The following is a 14,943-nucleotide window of genomic DNA, read 5'->3' on the forward strand; positions in this document are numbered from 1 at the left end:
TAGCATGATTATACTTTTATTTTGAAATGTAAATGGTAACTCCAATGTATTGGAGCAAATGGATGGAAAGTCACTAGTATGAACAAGTTCAGTTGGAAGACCCCTGTAGTGATTTAGAAGACAGACTAGAAATTTCTTCCCATGCTTGGTATGGTATGTGACAGATATCAGCAACTTGAGGATAGTTCATGGTGGTGGATTAATTTCCAGTAATTGAATTGAAGGTAGCTGTTTATGCACTTCTTTGGGTGTGCAGAATGCTCTAATATGTTTTTATGTTTTGAGAATTTTATAGATGCATGCAATGTATTTTGAACATACTCACCCCTCAGTTCTCTCCTTTACTCATCCCAAATCCAACTCCTACACTTCATGTATCGCTTCAACTTCATATCCTTTTCTTTTCCTATAACCCATGACCATTTTATGTTGCTCATATACTTGTGGGTGGGGACATCCAGTAGAGCATGATCAACCAGCCAGGCCCACACCTTTAAAGAAAACTTTCTGTCCCTCCATTAGCAGTCAATAGCTTCCTGGCTACTGATGAGGATTTTTGAGCCCCTTCACACTCCATGCTGGAATGCTCACTGGATTAACCTTGTCCAGGAACTCACAGCTGCTGTGATTTCACGAGGGCAATGGTTCTGTCATCTGTCATGTCTAGAAGACACTGTTTCATTTTGGTCAACATTGATTTATCATTCTTAAGATCTTTCTTTCCCCTCTCCACAGTGGTCCCTGAGCCTTGCAGGGAGGGTGTAAATGGATGCACCTTTTGGTGGATGCTCTACAGACACTTATTCTCTGATTTTTCAGAATATTTCATCTTGGAAAGCAACTCTCTGATGAAAGAAACTATCCAGAAGAAGAAGCTCGCCAAGTCAGAAATCAGAATCCTTCATGTAGATGACTATGGTAAAATTTGGCACATGCTGCATCCTGCAAGAATAGCTTTCTCTGAATCTTACACTTTTACATTTAAATGAGTCTCCATCTTTAATATTTTGCTCTTTCTTTAAAAGAACTTCCTTTACAGTTGTCCTTTCCCAAAGATTTTGTGGAGAAAAACCAGTATGCTCTTCTTTTAATAATGTAAGTATTTAATTTTTTTATTGAAATACATAGATCTAAAGATTTCATAACTATGTTCTTGTGCCTCAGACGGCAGATTTATTAAATGAACAAAAGAGTTATTCTTACCTAACTACTGTCCTGGTTTCACTTCTTTTGTTGGGGTAAAATATCTTGAGGAAAGCAACCTATGGAGGAAAGGGTTTATTTGGGTAGTAAGTTCAAATTACAGCCCTCATTGTGAAGAGTCAAGTTAGATATTTCAAACAGCTACTTGTTTCACATCCAAAGTCAAAAGCAAGAGATGCATTCATCATATGTTTGTTTGCTTAACTGTGCTCTGCTGAATTTTTCCACTATTATTCAGTTCAAGACTACCTGCCCAGGGAATGCTACTGCCCACAGTGGAATGAGTCTTCCCACATCAATCAACAGTGCTATCCCTTACAGACATATCCAGAGGCCAATATGATTTAGAAAATTGCTCTTCCAAAGTGATTCTAGTTTGTTTCAAGTAGGTAGATAAAAACTCTATACCACAACTAGGAAGGCTATCAACTATATGGAATCCTCATGGAGACCATCACTGAATAGTGCCTGAGATTGTTCAAATTTTTGGTACATCTTTAACCATGTAATTAATCTGATACTGTCACTGAAAATAGTGTCATCAGGTATCTTGGTTTGTGTATGTCTGCTTAGTAATTATTGAAGCATTGTGCTCTTGGGCAGTATTTTTGCAACAACAAACAAACTTTTTTTTCATTTTTAAACAAAAAAAAAAGTTTTGTATTTGTTACCCTTTCACTTCATATCCCTTACCTTGTTATCAAAGAAAGTAAGTCTGTGCTTAAGAAACCTGAGGTTTGTAATGTTGTGCCTTAGATCTTAATTTACTCATACTTTTTATAATATCAGGAAATATGGACTTCAGCATAGTGACCATAACATCTCATAGTAACTGATACTCATTGAGCCTTGAATATCTAAGGCTCTGATTTGCTATGAAACCTGGTAGCATATTGATCCACAATGCATTATGCTATCCAGAATTTTGTTCAGGACATTAGTAGGCATGTGAAAATATGAAAGTGTCTTGTGTTTACTTGATTTCAGGATGATTACTCTAAAGTTTAGTCTGCTTTTGTTCCAAGTCTAGTTTGCCATTAACTATCTATGATTCTTTAGAAAAGTGACCTAACTCCAACATAATAATTCTGCCTATGATATGCCACCTTTATGGGTTAAATTAAATGAATCACACATTTTGTTTCATGTCTCCATTGTGTTCCCCCTAATATATATGATTCATAGTCTTGGAGTGATGGTTTGTACCAACTGTATTTAGATATTTTAATTATGTAACTAATATGTCACTGTGTGTGTGGGTAGGTCAGTCAGAGGTCACTATCAGTCAATGTCAGCTGTCTTCCTTAATTTTTTTCTTTTTTGGTGGAGGCAGAGTCTCTCATGTGCCAGGAACTTGCCAAGCAGACTAGGCTGTCTGAGCAGGTAGCCTCAGGGATCCACATCTCTCTACCTTCTGACTCTGGGATAACAATTGTGTACTATCTTCACACTGGGGATATTTTGTAGAGATTTGAGAGATCTAGATCAGGTTCAGACAGTTTTTTGACCCTCATATCCAGAGGGATCTGCAATTCTAGTGGTGGCTTCCTAGGTACCTTTCACTTATTCTTTATTAATTCTTTTGCTGCTCTTCCCTTTCACCAGCTCTTGCATATGCATATTACATACTTGAGGGAAATATTAATTGCATGAAAATGAGAAAACTGGAAAATAAAATATTTTTGTCTTAGTCATTGTTATCATAATTTTCCAGGGAGAGACAAAAACAACATCTACCTCTCCTTCTAATATCTCAGAACAAACTTACATTTGATTTCTCCAGTCCTAGGAGGAGCCAATGAATTTATATGCTTACTTACGGTAGTGGGGGAGGGGTTTCACACAAAAGCAAATGTGACTTTTGCCTTAATTACAATTTTTTATTGTTGTGAAGAGACAGCTATGCCATGTAAAGTCTTCTAAGGAAATGCATTTAATTGGGACTGGTTTGCAGTTTCAGAGGCTTAGTCCATCATCATCATGGTGGGGAGCATGGCAGCATGCAGGCAGACAGGGTACTGGGGCTGAGAGTCCTACATCTTGCAGGCAATAGGAAGTTCATTAACAAACTAGGTAGTATTCTGAGCATAGCAGACCACAAAGGCAGTCCCCATGGTAACACACTTCCTCCAATAAGGCCATAACCATCCCCACAAAGCCAGAGCTCTAAATAGTGCCACCTACTATGAGATATGGAACAGATTGCATTCCAAATTCCACAACCTTAAAACAGCCACACTGGAAAGTCTGCTCCCAGCAGGTTTGATGAATTCAGCTGGCAACATGCCCCTCACCATTCTCAACTTATATACTCCAGTCCCTCCCCCAGTCTGTACCAATGCAACTGGAACAGGATGGCATGTAACTGGCCAGTGTGGGTGAATGCTTGGGTGAGTGTCCCATGATCCTCTTATTCTATGAACAGGCCCAACAAAATTGAAAACAATAGCATTTTGACAAGAGGACAATCCCGTATTACAGTCACCTTGTCCTTCAGCAATAGGCATTGTGTTGTCCTTGTTGTCACAAATTCACTAAGAACTAAAGTTTCCTTATGGAAAGGGCCCTAAGATGGTACCCTGACCTTTAAGATGGAAGATAAGGAATGACATTCTATTTGGGGATTGATTCCTTTATTTAGACAGATGCAGAGGCAGTTGTTTGTACTTCCATGCCTACCTGCTGCAAGGATAAGGAACTCACTGTGGAAAGTAGATCAGACCTTTAGGTGGTTTCTGTTTGATGTGGGATGCTAACTTGGTCTTCTTGGCTTCAAAATTTTCCTTTCATCAGGTTGATTCTAACTACCTAGAATGATAACTTTAAATCAAAAAGTTGATGCAAAAATCTGGTGCAGTGGAAAGGACCATTTGAGTCTCCTTTAAGCACAGTAGTAAATATGTTGGCTGAGACTGGCTTCCAATTAGAGCTGTCAGGATTTCCAATCCACTGCTTAATAGTTAAGCTGCTGTTATATTGTAAACAAATTGGGGCTAATAGTATGTCCTTACATATGCACAGTGTGCAACAAATTTTATATGCATATTATTTATACAAAATGAAAGTGTTACCTGGGCATAAATGCTTGCACTTAGTGTTTAATAAATTCTAAGTATAAGCATAATGGTTTAATAAATTGTATAAAAACATAATGTTATCTGGGACATAAGCACTTTCAGATAGTACTTAATAGGTTGTAAGTATAATCATACTTTTATTAAAGATAGTTATATTTTACACATTTAAATATAACAGTATAAATATGAGATGTGTGATATAAGACCTATAAATTTATTTAATAGGTGAATCCACCAGATCAGATGAAGTAGTATAGTCAGGCTCATGGAATTTATATTGCTGCAAGCAGGTATTTGATTCTGTCTCCAGTTTCTGCCTTCAGATACTTCTCACATTGTATATTAATCTACTCAATTCCTGACTCCTAGGTTTTAAGGTATCAGTTATCTAAAATTGGGCAAAGCATGTCACATATAATCCAATAATGTATGTTTTAATTTCTATTGATTAACATAATCATTTCTAGAACTTTATGGTAAGACATCTAAATAGACAATGGCAAGCATAAAGGTGTTTTTAATCCCTTTTTTTGCCTATCTAAGATGGATTTAACTTGCCTAATATGATTATCTCTAGTAACTTTTCTGAAAGTGGCCTTAATTCATTTTATTTATAACTGGAAAATCTCACTGCATAGAGAGTGAGAGAAATTGCTTAGAACTGAAGGAGACACTTTTTCCTCCTAGATGTAAACCCTATTTTCTAGTTATGATATGACTTCCCTTTCTAAAACTGTAATAGTTGATTGTGTTTTTCAGTAGTTATGGGTTAAACATTGCTCAGCAGAAAATAGCCAGGTTTCTACTTTTTCAGGCATAGAGGATGACTTGGCATCTTGATTTTTGTTGTTTTGTGCAGTGGGTCTGGTCTACAAAGAGACAGAAATCATTTTTGGCCTGAAGAGCTTGGTGTACAGCTGATTGGGGTGTTAGAAATATAGTTCAGTTCATAAATTGCTTGCATAGGATGCATGAAGCCTGGCTTCCAGCCCCAGTGCTGCATAAACCAGGACTGATCGTACAGGCTGTATCCCCAACAGTCAGGACGGGAAGACCAGAGGATCAGAAATCGAAGGTCACTTCTGATCTACATTTTAAGTTTGAGGCCAGCCTAGGATACAAGAGACACCCCCCCTTTCTCTCTCTCTCTCTCACACACACACAGTATACCAATCAGTCATTCAATCAATCAATAGCATAATTGTCATTGAGGTCATAAGACTGTATTTCTTGCCCTGATCTTTTGATTGATTTTGTTTCCTGGAAGTTTACACTCTTAAAGTTCTGTAACAGTAGATTACCTATCTGAGTACTTCTGTTCAAGGTGACCACTTTGCTTTCTGCTTAACTTTTCTGTCCTTTAGTGTCCCTCCAAGCCCTCTTTCTCTGTTGTTTATCTGCCCTCTGTGAGGACAAATGCTGGGACTTCCACCTGGATGATGTGACCCTACAGCAGCCACCAAAAACTAGCTCCTCTAGATACCAGAAAACACTTGATCACAGCCAAGTACATCTCTTTGATCTTGGCTCAATGTATATTTGCTCACGCTGCCATATTCTTTGCCCAACTGAAAAATGTTCTAGTAATGTTTAAAGACATATTTCTAGATTTTTCTCTGCATGTCCTTGTTTTTGATATGTAACCATAGCAGAGAATAATTAGTGGCACAATTAATAAAATTCCAGAGACAAATACTGTGGTTCAACCAGAAAGCTAGAAAAGCAAAGTAACCTTTACCAAGGATGGGTGACCACAGACTAAGCAGACTAAGCCCCTCTCACTCTAGTGATGGGAATAAAGGCATATGATTCACCAGTACTGGGATTAAAGGTGTGAGCCATAATGACCTGATTTTGTTTCTGCATTGATCTTGTGTAGCCCAGTGTTGCCTAGAACTCACAGAGATCCATCTGCCTCTGTCTCTCAAATTCTGGGATTAAGGTGTATGCCACCACTACCTGACCTCTAGTGGCTTAGCTTTGCCCTTCTGATATTTAGGCAAGATTTATTTATTAAAATATAAATAAAATGTTATTGTAGTTTCACTTATCCATTTGTTGACCAGTTAACTCCTTTGTATCATGCTGCCTCGGGACACTAATTGGAACATTAGTCATTCCCCGTGAATACTGACAGAATTCATAAAAGAATGATCAAAAATCAAAAAGCAAACGGGTCATTCAACCATAAAGGTTTTCCAGAATGAGGTGAATTCAAGAAAGATTGGAGCATAAAGAAATTGAGCACTTACAACATATATTAATTTAACCTTCCAGGTAAATCAGTTTCTTATTTCTTTAGATTTTCTGAATGATGCTGAAAATTGAGCCTTATGCATCTTCTCACTTGACTTCATAATTTTACTATTGAACGTATATTCTTATGCTAATAAGAATTAACATCAACTACTATTATTTTGTTTTATACATATCATTCTGAATATGTATAGACGCCATGCATGTATGAAGTATATATGCAGTTTCATGTTCTTATAAATGTACCTATGTGTGGGCACATGTGGAACATTGAAGGTCAGCATCAACTCTCATTCTCAATCACTCTCTATCTCAAGGGTCTCTCTCTGAAGTGTTTGCTAGGTCCAGCTCGTCAGTTTACCCAGGGAAACTGTTTCCTGGGTTGTCTCTAGAGCCTGGGATTATAAGCAGGTCACCATATTGGCTTGGTCTTTTAACTTGGTGCTAAGTGTCTAAACTTCAGTCTGCCTGTAAAGTTCTTTATCCACTAAAGCATCTCCTCAATCACCTATGACTAGTTCTTAGAGAAACATGCCTGCACAAAATTTGTTCCTATCTTAACAGGAGAAAGCTAAGAATAGAATATGTCAAGTCTGCCGTCCCCAGAATCATGAACAGAGCAAAATTATTTTCTGAAATGGAATTGAATTTATTTATTTATGTCAAGCCCTCTCTGCTTCTTATACTACCTATCATGTCCAGCTGGCAGATTTTGCCATAATATAAATAATTACTGGATGATTATCAATGGATACAGAATTGAATTTGAAGAGATTTAACTCTAGTTAAGCTCCTTTGTTTCTGTGTTCTTCCCACTTCACAGTTCACAATCCTTTGAAGATGACTCTGCAATGAATCTAAGACCTACCTCTAGACTTTAGCCTTTGACGTTCAAATACCTCCAACGGGTGTCTCTGGATGGGGACCATGTCTTTGGCACTAGGACCTTCAAAGCTCATTTTAGATCCAAACTACAGCAACATTAAAGAGCCAAACATGGAAGTCAGGGATTTTGGAAGCATTTTTATTGTGGTCTTAATGCACTGCTGAGATAGTAACTGTAAAAAGCATCATCCATTGCCTCTAAATGCTGAAGCTCTGGGAACCATTGCACATGAACCATGGTTATGTGTCTTCTATGACGATGCCAACTCCTTTATCACATACGAAGTATCCCACACCTGATATGGGACCTCAAATCATGCCTACCTATTTAATGTGCAGTTCATGACACATTTTCTTTAGAAAATAATTTTCTCACATACTGGGATGAGGACAGGGTAGGTATCATAATTTTTTAATAGATGAGGAAAATTGAGGATGAGAAGTGATAGGTAGCACCCCATATAGTGATCATCTATCAAGAGATGAAACATTATCAGGAGCATGGGAGCACAGAGAGGAATCAGTGAGCCTTCTGTGACCTCTATATGTGAACACACGCACACACACCACAAATACAATCACAGATAAATGAGGGAAATGTATAAACTCACAAAAAAGGCTCAAAATAGTGAGACAAGTAAGGGGCATTCAGGATCTTCATCTCTTAGGACTATGCTGACTAAAAATTCTGGTTTTTTTGCGTTTGTAGAAATGAGCCTCATATGCCTAACATTTAAATCAATATTTTCTGAGCAAGTCTTATAATTGTGTTATTGCTAAAAGCTGAAGTTTCCTAATTATCTAATTTTGTAGTTTCTTTACTTCTGTGTCTCAGTGTATTAATTTGTTAGATGGTTCCGCTATTGTTCACTGTTCATTGTTAGCATTGTGTTGCTGTTTTGTTGTGGTTGTTGTTGTTCTTTGTTTGATACAGAAAAATATGATAAGATTAGAAATCTGGGTTATACATCCAGATTTTCATTGATAAATCAATTCATAGAAACCAGCTAGATGAGTAGGAAAACAAAATGATATAACTACCAGAATTTGCACAATGCCCTATCAAGAACAAAGTACACTTTCAAGGTTTGCATAAGCATAAAGTCAAGGAATTTAGAAGTTCTTTTTGAGTGTGGCCTGACTGAGCAAAGGTTTGTAGACCGAGCTAACACATGGTTACCCTTCAGCTGAGATTTATTAGGAGAGAGCCTCATAGTCATGTACAGCCATGGCCATACCCTGAAGTAGAAGAGAATCAATATTGAGGCAGGGAGAGCACCATGACCTTGAAAGCAGAGGCTTCTTTCAAAATCCAGAGAGACCTTGGAGAGATCACTGCCATGTGTAGCATGATGGTGGGCTCAGAAGGGACAGACAGATCCCTCAATTCTTCAGAGCAGATGGAGTGCCAGGCTTTTGTAAATTTGCACCCCTCATAAACTCAGCAGAACCCCAGGTGTCACGGAGCTGAGCACTGAGTCCCACACTGTCTGGGACTGAAGTCCAGCATTGCTTAGGTTCTGGGTAGCTACCCTCTTTTTGGTTTCTGGGCAGGCCTGAGTTCTCTAACAGTCCCAGAAGGAAACAGTCCTGAGTGGCAAGCATAGTGGGTACTTGACTTGATTTTTTGAGAGAGGAAAACAGGCTCCTAGTGGGTCTGCAATCAAACAGTATGTAATGAGTGTCTGTGGATTCACTCTTAATTCACCCCCATTCCTGATCTCTATCTTGGGAATTCTGTGTCTCAATATTGTACTCACAGTAGTCGCATGATCAATTAATTACATTTTTACTGAAGTTGTTGAGAAATTGTCACTTGCTTGTTTTGTAAAGGTATAGTCTTTTATTTTTGGTACCAAACTTGGGGACCCAGGAAGTCAAGTATGGACCACCCATCCTTGAGAAGCCAATGAACATCTGAACTATTAGAATAAAAGGCAAAGAAAAATTAAAAATAAAATATAAAGAAATATTCAATGTGGCCACGTTGGAAAGAGGGATAAAGAATCTAGTGGCTCCTTCTAGCCCATCTCTAATTTCCTGAAGAGAAATTAAACTTGATTTTCTGGACCAGGTATATGCACACCTAAGGAGTTCTGGGCAGAGTGTTGCCATATTGGCCTGAACCACCATTTCTTAGCTCCACTCTCATCCTGCAAGCTGATCTGTCAAGTTCTTAGAACTGTGTGAAATTTCTTGCAGGGAGACAAACACCCCTCCCCTCTGCTCAGGCTGAGAGTCTTCTCTTTCTTCTTGTATGAGATTCTTCAGGACAATTTCAGTTCTTGGGGTTTGTTGCTTTTAGATTCTGATAGTAAGATCAGACTGTCTTCATCTCTGCCAGACCACTCACCACACTTCCACATCGCCCTGTTAGGTCACTAGCTCTACTCCTGTTGTTGCTCTTTCTCTCCCCAAATTCAAGCTACACTTCCTGTGGTCTTGCTCCTACCAGAGCTTAAGAGTAGAAACAGCATCATATAGGCATCCTCCTGAATATTAACCTTCATCAGGCGATGAAAGGAGACAGAGACCCACAATGGAGCACTGGACTGAAATCTCAAGGTCCAAATCAGGAGCAGAAGGACAGAGAGCACAAGCAAGGAACTCAGGACCGCGAGGGGTGCACCCATACACTGAGACAATGGGGATGTTCTATCGGAAACTCACCAAGGCCAGCTGGCCTGGGTCTGAAAAAGCCTGGGTTAAAACCGGTCTCGCTGAACATAGTGGACAATGAGGACTACTGAGACCTCAAGAACAATGGCAATGGGTTTTTGATCCTACTGCAACTATTGGTTTCGTGGGAGCCTAGGCAGTTTCGTGGATACTCACCTTACTAGTCCTGGATGGAGGTGGGTGGTCCTTGGACTTCCCACAGGTCAGGGAACCCTGATTGCTCTTTGGGCTGATGAGGGAGGGGGACTTGATTGGGGGAGGGGGAGGGAAAGGGGAGGCAGCGGTGGGGAAGAGACAGAAATCTTTAATAAATAAATAAATTAATTAATTAAAAAAAGAGTAGAAACAGGCCTCACGTTGCTCTTAGACTTGATTTTTTCCCTTACTGTGGAGAGCAAGACCTATAAAAAGACCTCAGATCGCAAACCCAACGAAACACCTTCTATAGCCTGTATTCCCTCCCTACTTCCACCACTGTAGGCAAACCTAGACTCCTGCCACTGCGTTGCCCATCACTTCCAACCTTCCAGTTCCCGCCCCCTGCACTGACCAGTCCCCATTGCCCAGGAATAAAGTACCTTGAATTGTTGCCCTAGGCATTATCAAAATGTTCCTGGTTCCTGGAATATAGGCCAAGTCGTAAGAAATGGAAACCTGAAAGAATGAGAAAGTCCCTTTGTTCCCTGGAATGTAAGACTTTCACTTCAGAACCCATCAAGCTGCTCATGCATGGTGCTGAAAACCCTCCTAATTTGTTTGAGTACCTTCCATTGAAACTGATAGTATTGTTCCTTATTTATATATTATTCCACAAAAAGATTTATTTTGTGTGTATTTGTGTATCTGTCTGTGGAGAGCAAGACCTATAAAAAGACCTCAGATCGCAAACCCAACAAAACACCTTCTATAGCCTGTATTCCCTCCCTACTTCCACCACTGTAGGCATGTGTGTAGAGACTAGAAGTTGGTATTAGGTATCTTCCTCAATTTCTCTCAACCACATTTTTTTGAGACTAGGTCACTCACGATACCTGGAGCTCACTGACTCAGATAAACTGGTGGAATCGCAAGCCCCAGGAATTTCTCTACTAGCACACTGCTTGGATGAAGGGCATGAATTACCATGACTGTTTATTTTTTCACATGGATTGTAGGGATTTCACACAGGTCCTTGTGTTCCTGTGCTAAGCACATTACTGACAGAGACATTGCCTAATCCTCTTCCACATTCTTTGAGCCAGTGTATAGAATGTTTTTCACCCTAATAGCTAACAGGTGTGCATTCATTTCAAACATAACAAAAAGACAGTGGATCCTTCTACCCTGATCTGTTTCTATATTGTGCTGGGGTACCTTTTAATGGTAAATGATGTAGGTGTAACCCTTTCAAAATGCAAAGGAATTGAAAATTGGATATTCTTCTGTCTCTGGGATGATGCAAATATTTAAACAAATAAAAGATCTTCTAGTCTCCCATTTTTTTTTCTCCTTCAATGATGCTGTTAGAAATTATCTCAGATGGAAATTGGCCAAAGGATAAGAATTAATGTAGTGAGACTTGACAGCAGAGATCATTAGAAGATTGTATTTCCTCCCTGCTTATCCTACGTTTTCTGCCTGGGTGATGTCCCCAAGGCCCTTTCCTGTTGGCTCTATTCTGTTATTCTCATGTGTTGTCTAGGATGTTTATCCCAAGGTTAATTTCGTGTGAATGATACTAATAGTCCATTTTCGAGCTTTAGGCCTTGCTCATTAATAACCATGCTGTTCACTGTTTCAACCTGTATAGTGATGAAAGTCCATCTTTTGACTCTTGCTGCAGTTTGAATAGCAGGACAGAAAGGGGTAGATTCTGCATTTCTTTTATTGCTCTCATGAGAGTCTTTAAATAATATTTGTATTTGACTAAAAAGACAGTGCAGAATCCCATTTAGAGAAAGAATAAAAAGATATACAATGTCCTTGAAGGAAAGAAAAAGTCTTTAGTAGATAATCATTGGTCCTGGCATGAGGAAGTCTGGTCTACCAAAATAACAAAACAAATGGGAAATGTGGGGCAGGAGGTAAGGAAGAATTGAATAAAGTTTCTGTTATACAAAGGCACACTATTTTGTCATTCATAAAAAAATTTATTTTATTGTTTTATTATGTCTTTGTGGAGAGGGGCTATGTGCGTGTGAGTACAGATGCTATAGAGGCCAGAACACTGTGCCAGTTCCCTTGAGCTATAGTGAGTCATTCTAGTGGGTACCGAGAACCAAACTCTGGTTTGTTACAAGAGCAGTAAATGCTCTTAAATGTTGAGCCATCTCTCCAGTCACCATATTTTTAAGATAAATAGTGCATTGAATACAATATATTCTTAAATTTAAAACACAGAAAAGAACCAACGCGCCACCATGGTAGCCTTCCCAGGAGTTGTTCTTTGTGGCCTGCAGGTGGAGTCCCTATTGTTTCAGCCTCATGTGGCACTTGTTCTTGACCCCTTGCTGTTGTACAGATGTCTATCATAGTTTTTGTGTTTCCAAATTTCAAGTTACAAGGCACCAGTGAAATTGGATTCCACCAACCATAGGATCCCAATTTACTTTTTCTGTCTCTTTAAATGTTCTGTATGAATATAGTCACATCTTGTAGTGCCAGGGATCAGAAATTCACTGTTTAAACTTCAGGGAGCAAAATTCCTCACATAACAGCTTTTGTTTTGCCCATTATCACTTATTTCCTTTATTTTTTAATTACATACCATAAGTAAAGGGCCAATAAAGAAACAGTAAAAATGACTGCTTCATGTCTGGGGGTGAGGTTTTTGTTGTAGGTAAGAGAGAACAGAGGCATTTGGAAGAGTCCAGAACAGAGAGAAAGAGAAGCAAACAGGTCATGGCCAGGGCTATCTGTAAGAGAAGCAGGAAGAGTGGGAATGGGTGGGGGCAGAGGGTAGGTGTGCTGTTTTCTGGAGACTGAATTCGTATTTGGGAGGAATGAAGCCTGTGAGCTGTAACAGCTTGGGAGGTAACATAGTCAAGTAGTTGGGGAGGAGAGAGGGGCCTGGAGGCTAGCAAGGGTTTGATATGCAACAACAGGTATATGATAAAGGAAATAGCCCTTCTGACATGCAGAACCCCATTTTGCAGGTCCCTGAAAAATTTTGGGTATAGGCTTCCAACAGTCTCTTTGTAGATCACAAGAGCTCAGAGTCTTTTCTAGACACAGGTACTGGCTTTTGGAATTTGGAGAACTGGAGTTCCCTTTAGATTTAACACTTACAGATGCTGTCTTTGCCCAGTGCTTAATGTTCTTGGGGTCTCTCTCTCTCTCTCTCTCTCTCTCTCTCTCTCTCTCTCTCTCTCTCTCTCTCTCTCTCTCTCTCTCTCTTTCTTAATATGGGGTCCTAGAAACTGTTTTTTTTTAGTTTTATTTATTAGATTTTGTTTTTAAAAAAAATACCAATCCAAATTCCCACTCCCTCCCCTCCATTCCCTCCACACACCCTCGCACCCTACGTGCCTCTAATCCTCAGAGAGGATAAAGCAATTTGCCTTGTGGAAATTCCAAGGTCTTCCCAACTACATCTAGGCTGAGCAAGGTATACATCCAAAGAGAATAAGCTCCCCCAAAGCCAGTACATGTAGTACAGACAAATCCCAGTGCCACTGTCAGTGGCCTCCCAGTATGCCCCAGACATAAACCTGTCAACCACATTCAGAGGGACTAGTTTGGTCCTATGCTTGCTCCTTCCCAGTCCAGCTGGAGTTGGTGAGCTCCCATTAACTCAGGTAAAAGGTTTTGGTGGATGAACCCTTCATGATCTTGACCTCTTTGCTCATATTCTCCTTCCTTCTAATCTTCTACTGGACGTTGGGAGCTCCTATGTGGGTCTCTGCCTCTGTTTCTATCTGTTGTTGGGTGAAGGTTCTATGGTTATATTTAAGAAAATCATCAGTTTTACTAAAAGGCAAGGCCAATTCAGGCACCCTCTCCTCTATTGCTTAGGGTCTTAGCTGGTGTCATCCTTGTGGATTCCTGGAAAATTTTCTAGAGCCAGGTTTCTTGCTAACTCTATAATGGCTTCCTCAATAAAGATATCTCTTTCCTTGCTCTCATATCTGTCCTTCCTCCATCTGACTATCCCATTCCCTCAAGTTCTCCTCAACCCTCCCCTTTTTCCCTTCTTTTCCCCTCTTCCTTCTACCCCATGCTCCCATGCTTCCAATTTTGTCAGGCAATATTGGCTGTTTCCAATTTCCAGCGGGGTCTATGTATATTCTTCTTTGAGTTCACCTTATTACTTAGCTTCTCTAGGATCATGAACTATAGACTCAATGTTCATTGTTTATAGTTAGTATCCAGTTATGAGTGAGTACATACCATATTCACTTTTTTGGGTCTGGGTTACCTCACTCAGGATAACAGTAATAATAGCTTATGTGGGAAAGGATGTTGAGTAAGGGGAACACTCATCCATTGCTGGTGGGAATGAAAACTTGTACAACCACTTTGGAAATCAGTATGGAGGTTTCTCAGAAAACTAAGAATCAACCTACCTCAGGATCCAGCAATACCACTCTTGGGAATATACTCAAAAAATGCTCAATCATACTACAAAAGCATCTATTCAACTATGTTCATAGCAGCATTATTTGTAATAGCCAGAACCTGGAAACAACCTAGATGCCCCTCAACTGAAGAATAGATAATGTGACACATTTACACATTAGAGTACTACTCAGTGCTTTAAAAAAATGACATATTGAATTTTGTTGCAAATCGATGGAATTAGAAAACACTATCCTGAGTGAAGTAATCCTCCCCCCAAATGAATATGGTATGTACTCACTCATAA

At 39.4% G+C, this 14,943-nt stretch overlaps 1 protein-coding gene across 1 annotated transcript in view; it reads left to right on the plus strand.

Annotated features, from left to right (window-relative positions):
- Dpp10 (dipeptidyl peptidase like 10) overlaps positions 1 to 14,943 on the plus strand; it is a 714,980-nt gene that overhangs the window by 672,505 nt on the left and 27,532 nt on the right. Inside the window, exons 18-19 of the mRNA XM_050161474.1 lie at positions 820 to 918; positions 1,026 to 1,095. Coding sequence (XP_050017431.1) covers positions 820 to 918; positions 1,026 to 1,095 — 169 coding nt within the window. The remainder of the gene's footprint in view (positions 1 to 819; positions 919 to 1,025; positions 1,096 to 14,943) is intronic.

Source organism: Alexandromys fortis, unplaced genomic scaffold, assembly GCF_014885135.2.
Source record: "Alexandromys fortis isolate MF-2015 unplaced genomic scaffold, M_Fortis_MF-2015_v1.1 scaffold_109, whole genome shotgun sequence".
Lineage (NCBI taxonomy): Eukaryota > Metazoa > Chordata > Mammalia > Rodentia > Cricetidae > Alexandromys > Alexandromys fortis.